Source organism: Bos indicus x Bos taurus, chromosome 3 (genome assembly GCF_003369695.1).
Source record: "Bos indicus x Bos taurus breed Angus x Brahman F1 hybrid chromosome 3, Bos_hybrid_MaternalHap_v2.0, whole genome shotgun sequence".
Taxonomy (NCBI): Eukaryota; Metazoa; Chordata; class Mammalia; order Artiodactyla; family Bovidae; genus Bos; species Bos indicus x Bos taurus.
This window is the reverse complement of record NC_040078.1, coordinates 20720978-20733271: the sequence shown is the minus strand read 5'-3', so window position 1 is coordinate 20733271 and position 12294 is coordinate 20720978. Positions and strand designations below refer to the sequence as shown.

General features: G+C 44.4%; 1 protein-coding gene across 1 annotated transcript in view; it reads right to left on the bottom strand.

The window, feature by feature from the left end:
* Window positions 1–6: 6 nt before the first annotated feature.
* The window catches only part of OTUD7B (OTU deubiquitinase 7B), a 59989-nt gene continuing 47701 nt past the window's right edge, over window positions 7–12294 (bottom strand). The window contains exons 7-12 of the mRNA XM_027534760.1: window positions 11757–11869; window positions 9786–9913; window positions 9365–9514; window positions 8667–8781; window positions 7649–7733; window positions 7–6462 (exon numbers count right to left, since the gene is read on the bottom strand). Of these exons, the coding sequence (XP_027390561.1) occupies window positions 5254–6462; window positions 7649–7733; window positions 8667–8781; window positions 9365–9514; window positions 9786–9913; window positions 11757–11869 (1800 nt within the window). The 3' untranslated portion in view covers window positions 7–5253. The remainder of the gene's footprint in view (window positions 6463–7648; window positions 7734–8666; window positions 8782–9364; window positions 9515–9785; window positions 9914–11756; window positions 11870–12294) is intronic.

Below are 12294 nucleotides of genomic sequence, written 5' to 3'. Positions count from 1 at the left end.
ACAAAGTAAGGAATTGCAGAGCTGCTGTTTTATTGATTTTGAGTTTGTACAAAGGCAGCAGTCCTTAGGTGGGGTCCCGAGTTTTCCAGAGTGACACTCAACTCTCCTCCCCCGGCACACACACCCTTCCGGCCTCAGTTTTGAAAAGTTCCCTGTCTTGGCTGCAACTGTGGAAATAGTGAAGATATTGTGAGACAGGGAGTCCATCTGGAACAAAGAGGCATACACCTGCTAGGAAGGCGTCCCAGAAGCCTGATTCTAGAAGTCCTAAAAGCTGCGACATTCCCCACACCCACCTGCATTCCATCAGCCTCAATCCCTCACGGGAAGAAAATATTTCCCAAGTTCTGTGGCAATAGAAAAAGGTGTGTACCACAATTTAAAAATCCATTATCCATTTTCCTTCTCCCCACCACCCTTCAGTGAAGAGCCTCATTCTATCCTTTAATACTTGAGGTGTAGGAACAGCAGAATAGAGAAAACATGAGGGGGGATGGGGAAGGTCAGAGCCAGAAAAAAGATGGGTGACTTGGATCAGCACCTAACCAGGAATGCAAAGGGGACAGCAGCTGAGTGTTGAGTAACAGGAGGACACCACCCCCCCGCCCCGCCCCCGACCACCCCCAACGGAGGTTTAGTGGATGGAAGGAAGGGTGGAGAGGCAAGGGTCTGTATCAGATTTTCCCATTTTCAGAATCCTGGTCTGGTTGCAGGTTTGTGCCAGGAGTGAAGGCTGCTGGGAGGGGCTGCTAGAGGAAGGAGGTGGAGCTGAGTGACTCACAAGATGAATCACAGATCCAGTTATAAGCACAGAAAGAGGCCAAGGTTCTCCCCACCCCCGCTCCTCTCTTCGCTCCTGGCAGCCAGCTTCCCTTCCTCTTTTCTAGCACCTCTTACCCAAGTGGCCAGTAAAAGGAGGGGTTGTGGAGAAAGTCTCCATGGAGGGTATAATATTCTGTTAATCCACTTAAGTTCAGGGGGCAAAACAGCCCGTGATTTCTATAAAATGAAAGAAACAGACTGCCTGTATGAGTCACTGAATCTGTAGTTGAAGGGCCTGGAGGGAAAAGGAAATTAGAAAAATCTGTGGTGCAGGTGATTCCAGGACGAGGACTACTAATTCTGTCTTCTCACCTGTGGTGGTGGGTCTGGGGCACTGACTCCTTGGAGAAAGAAGACAATGCAGAGTCCAGAGGTGTCGGAGTAACTTGGGGACAATTATCTTTGAAACTCCTTTATTGGGAAAGATAAAATGTGACTGGAACTTTGGACATGTGGCTGTTTAGAGAGTGGTAAGAATAGCAAAAGCTAGGTTCTCAGAAGTCATTCAGAACCAGCTCCATCCTTTCCAGTTCATTATCACTCCCAAACATACACTAAAAAGTCATTGCTGATTTTTGTTTAGTTGGTCTGTGAGCTTTAGTTTCACTTGAGAAGAAACAGCCAACAGCAGAGGGAAGGAACTTCCCTCCAGGCCCCACAGAGCACTGAGTTGAACACCATACCACTCCATGAAGAGACTGAATCTTTAAAAAAAAAAAAAAAAAAAACCTTTTAATATCATCATTTTATTTTGCTGTAGAATCCAGTGTGAGGGAAAAATGTTTGGTTAAATCTTGTAACTCTCAATCAAACCAGCATAAATTAAAAGGAACCTGGAGGCGTGTCCTATAGACCTATTTGCTCCTTCAGGGCTGAGATGGAGAATCTAGGGTGAGTAGAGGGGGTAGCACTGTCTGAAATCAAAAAGGGAAAAATAAAAGCCCTGAAAATCTCCCCTCTCCAACAACAGCCTCAGTAGGTACCCCAGTGCCTGGGGTTACAATAACTAAATGCACTTATTTAAGCCTGAGAGATGATATCCCTCAATTAGGATTGGGGGGCCTGCCTCCCCCCTTCAACCACACCCTCAACTAAGGAATCTGGCTCCTTCTGAGTGCATGTCACCCCTCTCCTCCCTTCCCCCCAACACAGTAATTGCACGAGGCTGCCTCTTCTACTCCCTCCCCAAATACTGTCATTTCCCAGGCAATTTTTCACCACCTTCCTTCCCATCCTACAGCCGTCTCAAAAAATAAAGCAGGACAGACTTTACTTATCCCTACAGAAAAATATCCATTGACTCAGGGTCCCTCATCTTTAGAATGCAGAGGTTATTTTTTTTTTTAATGCCTCAATAAAGTTACCTTCCCAAATTAAAAACAAAAAATTCTTAATGAAAAAGCTATAGGGCCTAAATAACCTAACCACCACCACCCCCCGCTTTTTTTTTTTTACCATTTTCACCCCCTTGGGCACCCCTCAGAATTTCCACCTTTTTATTTGAAAAGAAGTCAAAAGGGATTGGGGTTGGTCAATTTATAAATCAAAACAAAAGCAAACATGACACAAGGTTTCCGTTTATGTTCATTTGTCCTCAGTTTTTAAAAACAAAAGTATTAACTAGACTCTAGTAACAGATCAAATCCAAACACAGCAGTCCAGTGGCGAATTAAAAGTTTCCTGGTTTTATTCTCTGGGAAAATCCCTGGTCTGTTTCCATTCCTATTGGTCCAGGCCAAAATCCTATGATATAGATGGATGCCTACGGGAAAGGTACGTGAGCTGTGCAAATTCTAGGTGTGAGTTCGAGTCACCTGTTGTTTGGGTGCATGTCAGGCGACAGAAGTTCGTATGGTGGTGGTCCCACCAGTGTTCTAAGCCCAGACACGGGGTGAGGTGAGCAAGGCACTCACTTTGGGCACAAAATTTAAGGATGCCTCAAAAGCCAGTGACCAAGATGCTATTTTAACACAATATAGTCTGAAAATCAAAATTAATATAAAAAGAGCCACAATGAATAAAGTATCGAAATTTTAAATAAAGACAAGATTCAACTCCTCCTTGCTCAATTCAGCTTTTCTTCCCTCACTCTAACCCCAGTCCTGCTGGATCCTGTTTTAAAGATTTTGATATTTTGCCCATGATGGATTTTTTGCATTAATTTTTTAAAAATGCTGCATTAAAACACTATTTATCTTGACTAGTGAGCTTTTGGCATCTCCTTAAGTTTTGACCCTGAAGGGAATGCTCCTCTCACACCAGCCCCAGTCCTGCCTGGAAATACAAACATACCCTCCTTTGGAACCTATCTCCTTTGACCTCATTGCTTCCTTAACACATCCATTTCCAAATAAAAGCCTAAGAATTAATAGCCATGGAAATTATTAAATCAACAATCAGATTTAGAAAATAAGTGGCTTTTTGAGTTTGTTGAGAAAGGAAACTTCCTAAATTGTGAGCAGTTCCAATGAAGAGGACAGTCTTGGCTGACTTTGTTATCAAGGGGGCGGTGGGATGACAACTTTCCTGATTGGGCAGAAGCAACATATGGCAAACACAAGTCCCCCCAACGCACACTCCCAGCCCATGTCAGCCTTGGATCAAATGTAAAGATTACATTCCACAGGATGGTTTAAGAGTACACACCTCAAAAGAGAAATCCAAATACAGAAAAATAGCCCCAATTAACACTCTAGACACATTAAGTACACTTATTCCCCTTCTTCATATGCACCCAGGAGTGTATACAATTGCATAGTTGATTTTTTTTTCCCCCCAGAAAGAAATAATTTAAAGAAAAGGGAAGATTGGCCCAGGATAGGTCCTCCAGTTTAAAGCTCTTAGAAATGGTGCTGGCCAGAGCATAGGCTGTCCAGACTTGTGCTTTGTGCAAAATGCAAAGGAGCTCCCCCAACTACTGTGTCCACAGACACACTCCCACCCTCTGGGGAAAAGGATGGTTTGGGGAGAGGCGGGAGAGCCAATGACAGATCAGCTCATTGGGAGTAATCTGTGATCTGTGGTTATAGTTCACTAAAATATATATTTCTCTAGCTACCTCTTTATAAATTGCCCCTAATCCCTACCCCAAGTTTCAACATCAGTCCTATTATCAAAAATATCTCTTCTTACAAAGTATTTTTTTAATTATTTTAATAAACTAACCACAGATTAAGGTCAGCTATGGCTTAACAAAAGAAGCCGGGATGTTAAGTTCATTCTCCAAAAGTAGAGAGCAAGGAGAAAGAATGACTTAAATAGGAGGGAAAAAACTCATTTTTTAAAATGTTTTTTTTGCTTGCTAGGGTCTTTTTGTTTCTTTTCTTAAAAAAAAAAAAATCCAAAAAATAAGTTGCTTTCTACAGATATGCAGCAGCAGAGGATGGTAGTGCTCTATTTAGGTTTTTGGTTTTGTTTGAAACAGTCTGGCCAAAAGTCTGTCCTCCTCCCACCCCCTCCCAAGGCGCACTCAAATGTGTGGTTATTGCTAGTAGTTAAAAAAAGATCACCTCTGCACCAATTCACCTAGAAAAAATTCAACACACACAGCTGCTCTTATCATTCTCTTGCCTTCCCCAGAGGGAACTTCTTTTGTGTTTTTTGTTGTTTTTTTTTTTTTAATAAAATTAAAGTCTTAAAAAAAATCACAACCTTCTTAACTTAGCTGAGCTCAGTCCTCAAAAAGGATGAGGAAAAGATAGGGGGCAATCGGCAATCTCCTCTCGAACTAGAAGGGATGACAGACGGCTGTTTAGAAGGAAATCAAACTTCAGAGGAAAAAGATTCCCCCTTTAAGTTCTTGCCTTTGTCATCTCACTAAACCCATTTAAGCCATCCCCCTCCTAATAAGCACCGAGAAGCACACATTTCTGCCTTGTCTTTCCAGATCCTTCAGAAGGAAAAATTTATCCAACACTAAACATCTACCTTAATTCAAGTCAATAACAAATCTAATTTCCCAATTTCCCTCCACACTCCCAACTCCACCACCGTGTGCTTTTTTTCCAACCTAAAAGAACTTTGGTCTGTTTTTTCTTTTATTGACTGAGAACCTCCTTTGCCAGTTCCTCCCCCAGACTTCTGCCCACCTACCCACCCCCACACCCCGAATCTTCCCTTACACTTTCCCTTAGGCCTGGGATGGACCCAAGGGGTTATGACACACAATTACCATCTTTCTCCCCTTGTACCTCCTCAGTACCATCAAGTCAAGATCGGCAAAGGACCAGTATAGCCTCGAGGCACCATCCAGCCCTGACCTGCTCTTGCCAGCCTGGCAGCTCTTCAGAGTATACACACTTAAGAGTTTCTAGCCAGGCTCACACCAACATTACTGCATTCGCCCCATCAACATGGGAGCTGGGTCTTATGAGCCAATTAATTGAGCTTAACTTTCTTTGTTTAGCCCCCTTGCCCTCCAAGGTTTCCCGTTCAGAACCTGTGCACCAGCAGCTCCCCACCCGGTTCACGTTCCCTTCTCCTCAGTTCTTCTCTGTAACAGCAGGAGCAGAAGTTGTTTGTCTCAGGGTGTCCATAGAAGCTGCAGTTCGGTTGTTTGCATTTGGTCTGGGTTGGGGGAAGTCCCCGGGGACCTCCAGCCCATCCATCTGGCTCAGGGGGCTCTCTGTAGCCGTTGCTATAGGAATCAGCCACGCGGAAGTGGGGTGGTAACGGTGCACCCCTGTGAGCTCCATCCTTGGAGTGACTGCCTGGCTCCAGAGAAGAGATGCTGTCCTGGTGGGGGTAGGGTCGCCCAGGAGGGCACTGTCTGGGGAAGGTGGCATATGGTGGTAGGCCCCCCCCACACGGCCCCCCCGCCAACTGCCTCCGGGGTTCCTGGCAGTGGACTCCACCCCCAGAAGGCCGAGGGACAGTAAAGCCACCAGGGTAGCCAGCAGAGAATGCCACTGCCTTGGATTCTGCTGGAGGGGCAGTCAGCAGCTCCTCCCCGCCATCTGGCTCTGGCTTTTTGGCTGGAGGAGGCCCACTCCCTACCCCTCCATTCATGATCTTCCTCTCTGTCTCCTTCTGCTTCTGCTCTGCCAGGAATCTCTCCTCAGCATCAGTGAGGTAGCGCTGGATCATCTCCTCCTGATACTGGTGGCGGTGACCCATCTTCAGGGTGCCAACAAAAATAAACTTCCCCTCCCCTTGCATTGCAATCCTCATAATGCTCAGGCTTTGCAACACCTCCTGGCTATACCTGCTCCCTCCATTACCAACAGACTCAGATGTGGGCTTCTCAGATACAGGCCCATCCCCAGCTGCCTCCTCCTTGCCACCCTTCCAACTCTTCAGTGAGTTTTTCTTCTTCTTCTCCAGGGTCTCAGTGCCACCGCTTACCCCCGAACCTGTCCCCACCCCTCCAGGCTTAGAACCCTTGCTGTGCATCAGGCCTCCCATGTTCTTCTTGAGCTTGCTGCCCAAGGTTTTGCCAAAGCTGCCCAGTTTGTTAGCCACAGAATCTGCTCTCTTCTTGTCCTTTTCCCGATCTCGCTTTGACTTCTCTTTCCGCTTGCTGCCCTCGTTGCTGGCAGAGCTGCTGCCAACTGACTCCTTGTCTGATTCCCCAGACTCAGGAGTGGACCGGGGCTCATCTCCAGCTGAGGCTGTCGGGGACTCAGGCTGGGCCAGTGGAGCCTGGAAGAGACAAGAAGATGGTTGGCAGATACAGAATGGATAAACAACAAGGTCTTTCTGTATGGCACAGGGAACTATATTCAATATCCTGTGATAAACCATAATGGAAAAGAATATCTAAAAAAAGAATTTCTGTATATGTATAACTTAGTCACTTTGCTGTACAGCGGAGATTGGCACAACATTGCAAATCAACAACAAAAAATTAAATTAAAAAAAAAAATGGCTGACCGTTATTCCACTGGCCTAGGTTGAAGGAAGCCCCCAGGAACCTCCAGCCCATCCACCTGGCTCAAGGGGCCTCCTGCAGCTGTTGCTATAGGAATTAACCATGTGGAGAGGGGTGGTAACACCCCTACGAACTCCTTCCTTGAAATGACTGCCAGATTCCAGAGGAGCGCTGCTGTCATGAGGGGAAGGGTCACCCAGGAGGGCACTGTCCTTCCCCAGCTCATCAGCTCTCCCATGAACCAGGAGAAAATGTATCTAATGTCTAGCCTTTATCTCACCTCCTATAATCTGATGCCCTTCTGTAATAAGAAGATAGCAAAATGAAGACTGGATTTTGCTCTTCTAGAACAATGTGCAACTATACAAATACATAACCTCTGGGTAAGGTGGGAGAATATTCTGTAGACAGTAGAATGGCATTTATTATAAATTTCTCTATGCCAGATTCTGCCCAAAGTTACTCTCAAGGAAGTTCTGAATAACCACCCAAGTCTTAACCATTCTGCATCCGCTTTCAGACATTCAGCACCAGAGTCCATCAGTTGCCCCTTGCTCCTGGGTTCCTGTTCTATGGATAATGATATCCTCAGAACCTACTAGATCAGGAGCTTTTTAAGCTATTCTGTCTCTTCTAGTGCCCAACACAGAGGTCTATGTACGGAGGGCTTAGAACAAAGTAATAACAATCTCAAGTTCAAGAAAACTTTTTCTGAAGAATGTGTTTAGTATCAGAAAGCAGAGCCTGGTTGGTGAGAAGATGTAGAAAACAAAGGCCACTAACAGAAAGGCAGGAAAAAGTCTCTTTGGGAATTTATCTGGTATTTTCCAGTTACTCCTAATATTGAAGCATAAGCCACTATCCAGAAGAGACTCGGAAGGACACCACCACCAGGTGTCCTTGTTCTCCCTGACGTGGGAAGGAGGCCATGCCAGGGCGGAGTGGGAGAAGCCTCACCTGCGCATCAGAGGACACTGCGATCCACTTCACGTTCATGTAGCCATGCAGCAAATGCAATTTGACCTCTAGGGATAGGATTACACTGTGAAATGGAGAAAAAAAAGAATTTCAAAGAACTGTGGCCTTTAAAAAGCAAAGCAGTGCGATCCAGTTGGGAGGCAGGGTGGGAGAAGACTACATGGCTGGGAGCTCAGGGCTGATTTGAATTATGGCTGCACCAACTAAGCTTTATAACCTTGAGCAAGTCACTTCAACCTCCCTGAAACTCAGTAGGGGTTGATAATGAGTATAGAGAATAATATCTATCCTGTAGGGCTGTTGTGAAGATTAAAATAGTATTGAGAAAGGGCCCAGCTCAGGGCCTGGAAAATAGGAAATACTTACGAAACAGTATATTACTTAGAAGACGCTTTTGATAATTAGGTGAGAACTTACTTAAAAAGTCATAAACTCTTTTCTTATTTTTTAACCCAATCTTCTCAGTTGGCTCCAGTTTCAGGAGCCCAAAGAAGGCAGCACTGGATAAGAGGTGAGGAAGGAACTTTTACACTCCTAAGCTCTTCACAGAAAGCTGTGGAAGCAGGAGGAAGCCAACTTCAGGGAAATGGGGGTAGGGGTGGAGAGAACATATTTTTCTTGCCATTTAAGTTCCAAAAAAAATGCAAAAGTCTAGAGCAAATGATTTTGGTCAGCTATTTAAAACCCTTCTCGTTTGGGCTGGGAGAAATGTGACCTGATCATCTTGATTCTTCGACCACTGTTCTGGGGATTCTGTAAGAACACTCCTCATGCTATAAACACATCCCAGGATTCCCTTCTGTTTCATGGGGAGAAAAAGCAGTGGCAAGAGTCCAGGTGCCCAATCTGTCTCCCACCCCTCCATCTTCCCAAAGACACTAGAACTAGGATGTGACCATCTTCGCCCCTGAGCTGAGGAAAAGTCCCCGGGAGACAGACACTGCATGTGGAAGAGATTGCAGCTACAAAGCAGATGGAAAGGCTGGACGTGCCTCACCTTGCCAATCGGACATTGTCATTATCATCTTTGCCCCACTCCCAGCCCTTTCCAGGGTCCACAGCAAAGTGCAAAGGCAGCAGCTTATGCTCTGAATCTGTAAGTGGGATCACAGCTGGGGAGGAAAAACACATATGATCAAGGAGTCTTCCTGAGGAAAGAGGAAGGCAGCTGAACACAGACTGACTCCAGTAAAAAGGCAGCTGAATCATACCCAAGGTCTCTAACTATAGTCACATCTCAGTTCTTAATGACGAATTGTCTTAGCAGAAAAAAATAACAGGCAGGTTTTCCCTTATTACTCAGAACACAATTTAGGCAACTTATCTCCATGAATTCCACCAGTCAGCTAGCACCCATGATGTTCCTGCCAATTAAAGTGAATTCAGGGAATTCAAAGTCATTATTAAGGCAAATAGAGCAAAGCATCATTTGGAAAGTTCTAGACCTTAATGTATAAGCTTCTTTACTCCAGATCAGGGAACACAGGCTGAGTTTTCCCCAAAACCTTTTTTTTTTTTTTTTTAAACAAAACAAAACTGTTTATCTTAGAGCTTAAGAAAACAGCATCAGCACGCTCTGTCTGGGCTTGCATGTCACTCAGTTCTTTCCTCCTACATCCTCTCTCATTTCAGTTCTTCTAAGTGAAAATAAAGCAGAACAAAAGACACCAGAGACCCAGACACTGCATTCCACACCTTGTTCCTTGGCATTCTCCTTCTGCTCCATGGACACAAGTGCAGAAAAGTGGGCCTGATCATAGGCAAGCACCAGAGGGGAGCGGTGACACTGGCTGGCTGGAACCTCCAAGGGCAGATATATTCCCCCAAAGGGAATAGGGGCGAATGCTGCAGGAAATCACAAAGATTATTATTAAGGCTATATTCTTGCCTGGTGGGAAATCTCTCCACCCAACTATGTCAATTGAGCCCCCCTTTCAGTCCAACCGGTGTTTAATAATTCTTTCCTAAGAAGTTTCATCAATTAACCTCAACTGCTTTACTCTGACTCTGTGAGAATTGTGCATTGTTCTAATTTACACCGTGTTTTTCCCCAAGGGTCATATATCCCCCTTGCAGACAGGGCTGCTCAGGGTAGAGTGAGGACTGCTTGACTCACCTTCCCCCCCAGAGTCCCTCAGCATGGTGTCTGCCACAACGACTATGGGCCTCCGAAGCACGTGGGCAAGGACGAAGACGTGGAATTCTTCTAGACTCTCATACACGGGCTCTTCTGAACTCTCCACCCTAGAGTTGTAGGAGGGGAGAGAATGGAAGAGATGCAGTGCAAGGGAGAGGGAAGAAAACAAATCAAGAGACCTCTGAAGACCAGTTCTACACAGAGGAAAAAAAAAATGTCCATTTCCTTTTTTCCATTCTGAAGGCTGCCATACACAGAGATGATTATTTTATGCTAGCATGGCTATTTCTACCTCCATTTCACAGATGGAGAAATTCAAGAAAAGAAATGTGAAGGTCTGAGGGTTAAAGTAGTGCTCAGAATTGGGAAGTAATCCCTCTTAATACCTATCTGGTTCAACAGCCTTCCCCTACTCTTTTTATCCAGTAGCTCAACATACAACTGTGTAGCCTCATTCTGCTTATTACCTTACCCACCACAACCACCCACATATCACATTCATCATGTCCTATCAAAAAAGAAAAACAAAAAAGGAAAGAAAACAAAAATCCCTTCTTCATGTTCCCTTACTTGAAGAAGAATAGCCTCGCCCATCTCTTGGCTAATACTTAGTAGCTTAATCAGAAATCTGAGAAATATTTACTGTTCTTTATATCGCATCTTCAGTTAATCACCTGGCCTGACCAATTCCATCTTTTAAGTGTCTCCTCTGGCATATCTGCAGCCACCACTTCATACCCGTGTCCCCCTCTTTCCTGGATTACTATTACTCCCCTCCAGTTCATCATCCATTTGGCTGTCACTGTGCTCAAATTCATCAATTTGTTCCTGTTACTCACATACTCACAATTGAGTGGCTTCCTGCCCCCTGCTGCTGCTACTGCTGCTAAGTCGCTTCAATCATGTCTAACTCTGTGCGACCCCATAGATGGCAGCCCACGAGGCTCCCCTGTCCCTGGGATTCTCCAGGCAAGAACACTGGACTGGGTTGCCATTTCCTTCTCCAATCCTGCCCCCTAAACCAATCTTATTCAACATTGAGTGCTTGCTACAAATGCAGATTTCTGGGCAACGCAACTGTACTTCCCTAGGGTGGAGGTCCAAAATTCTGCATTTTAAATAGACCGCCCGAATTATTCTTATACACAATAAAGTTTGGATAGGTTATATTTTTTAACTTTTTACTTTAGAAAAATTTTTAATTTTAAACATACTCAAACTAGAAGGAATAGTACACTAAACTCTCATATATCCATCATTCAACCTCAATAATCATAAATACATGGTCAATCTTCTTCCACCTAGACCTTGATATATTACCCTAGGGATCAGCCCCCACACCGACTCCACCCCACCAGATTATTCTGGAGCAAATCCTAGATATCATATAATTTCATCCATGAATATTTCAGCTTCAATCTCTAAAAAATAAAGACTATTTTTAAAGATGTCCACAATACCATCAATATCGCAATTTAAAAACTACCATAATTCCATCAATATCACACTTTAAAAATAGTAATGTAGACATTATTCACATTTCCCCAATTGTCTTATACATGTCCATACATTCTAACTGGTTGATGCATCTCTTAGGTGTCTTTAAACTTAGGTTCTTTCTCTTTTCTTTGCCTTTATTTATTGAGGAAACCAAATCACTTGTCCTGCAGTTTCCCAAAGTCTGGATAGAACACAATTTCAATTCCTTAGTATGGCACACAAAAATCTGGACTGCCTAGCTTCGTCTATCATTCAGCATCACATATTCTGTATTCTGGCAATACTGAACCACCTGTGGTTCCTAGAACATACCATGCTGTTACACCCTTCTGTGCCCTTGTCATGGCTTCTCTCCTGTCTTTCTGTCCAACACCCTCTTAGGATAGAACTCTTTGGACACTGAGGACTCAGCAAAGATTACTTTCTGCTCCTCCAGTTAGATATACTTACCCACCACAGCTGGCTCCATTGGTACCCAGATGCATGCGGGGTTCACTTGAGGCTAGCTTGATCAGTTCATTCCATTCCTTCTGCCACTCGTCCTCTGTGTATACCAGCCCTGACTGTGTGAAAGACAGCAAGGTATATTAAGCAGTTAGAGGCTAAGTTCAAAAGGAAATAGCCACTCCAACTCACTCATGTTATTCCACTCTATGCTCCTGTCTTATAATTTGTAAGCACTTGTCTTACAATTTATACTACAAAGTCCAGTCTCTTCTCCCTTTTATAGTCAAGATCCATGAAAGAATAGTCTATGATCACGCTCACACTTCTTCCATTCTTTTCCAGCCCACTGTAATCCAGCTTGTTTCTGCCCTCCAGCCTATGTCCCTTACCCCTACACACTACTTCCCCTAACTGACTGGCTAAAGACAGTGACCTTCTAATTGGCCAAATTCAGTGAACTCTTCAGTTCTCATCTTTCTCAGCATTCATGTGGCATTTGATCTCCCCCTTAAACTTTGTTTTCCTTCAGCTCACAAAACAC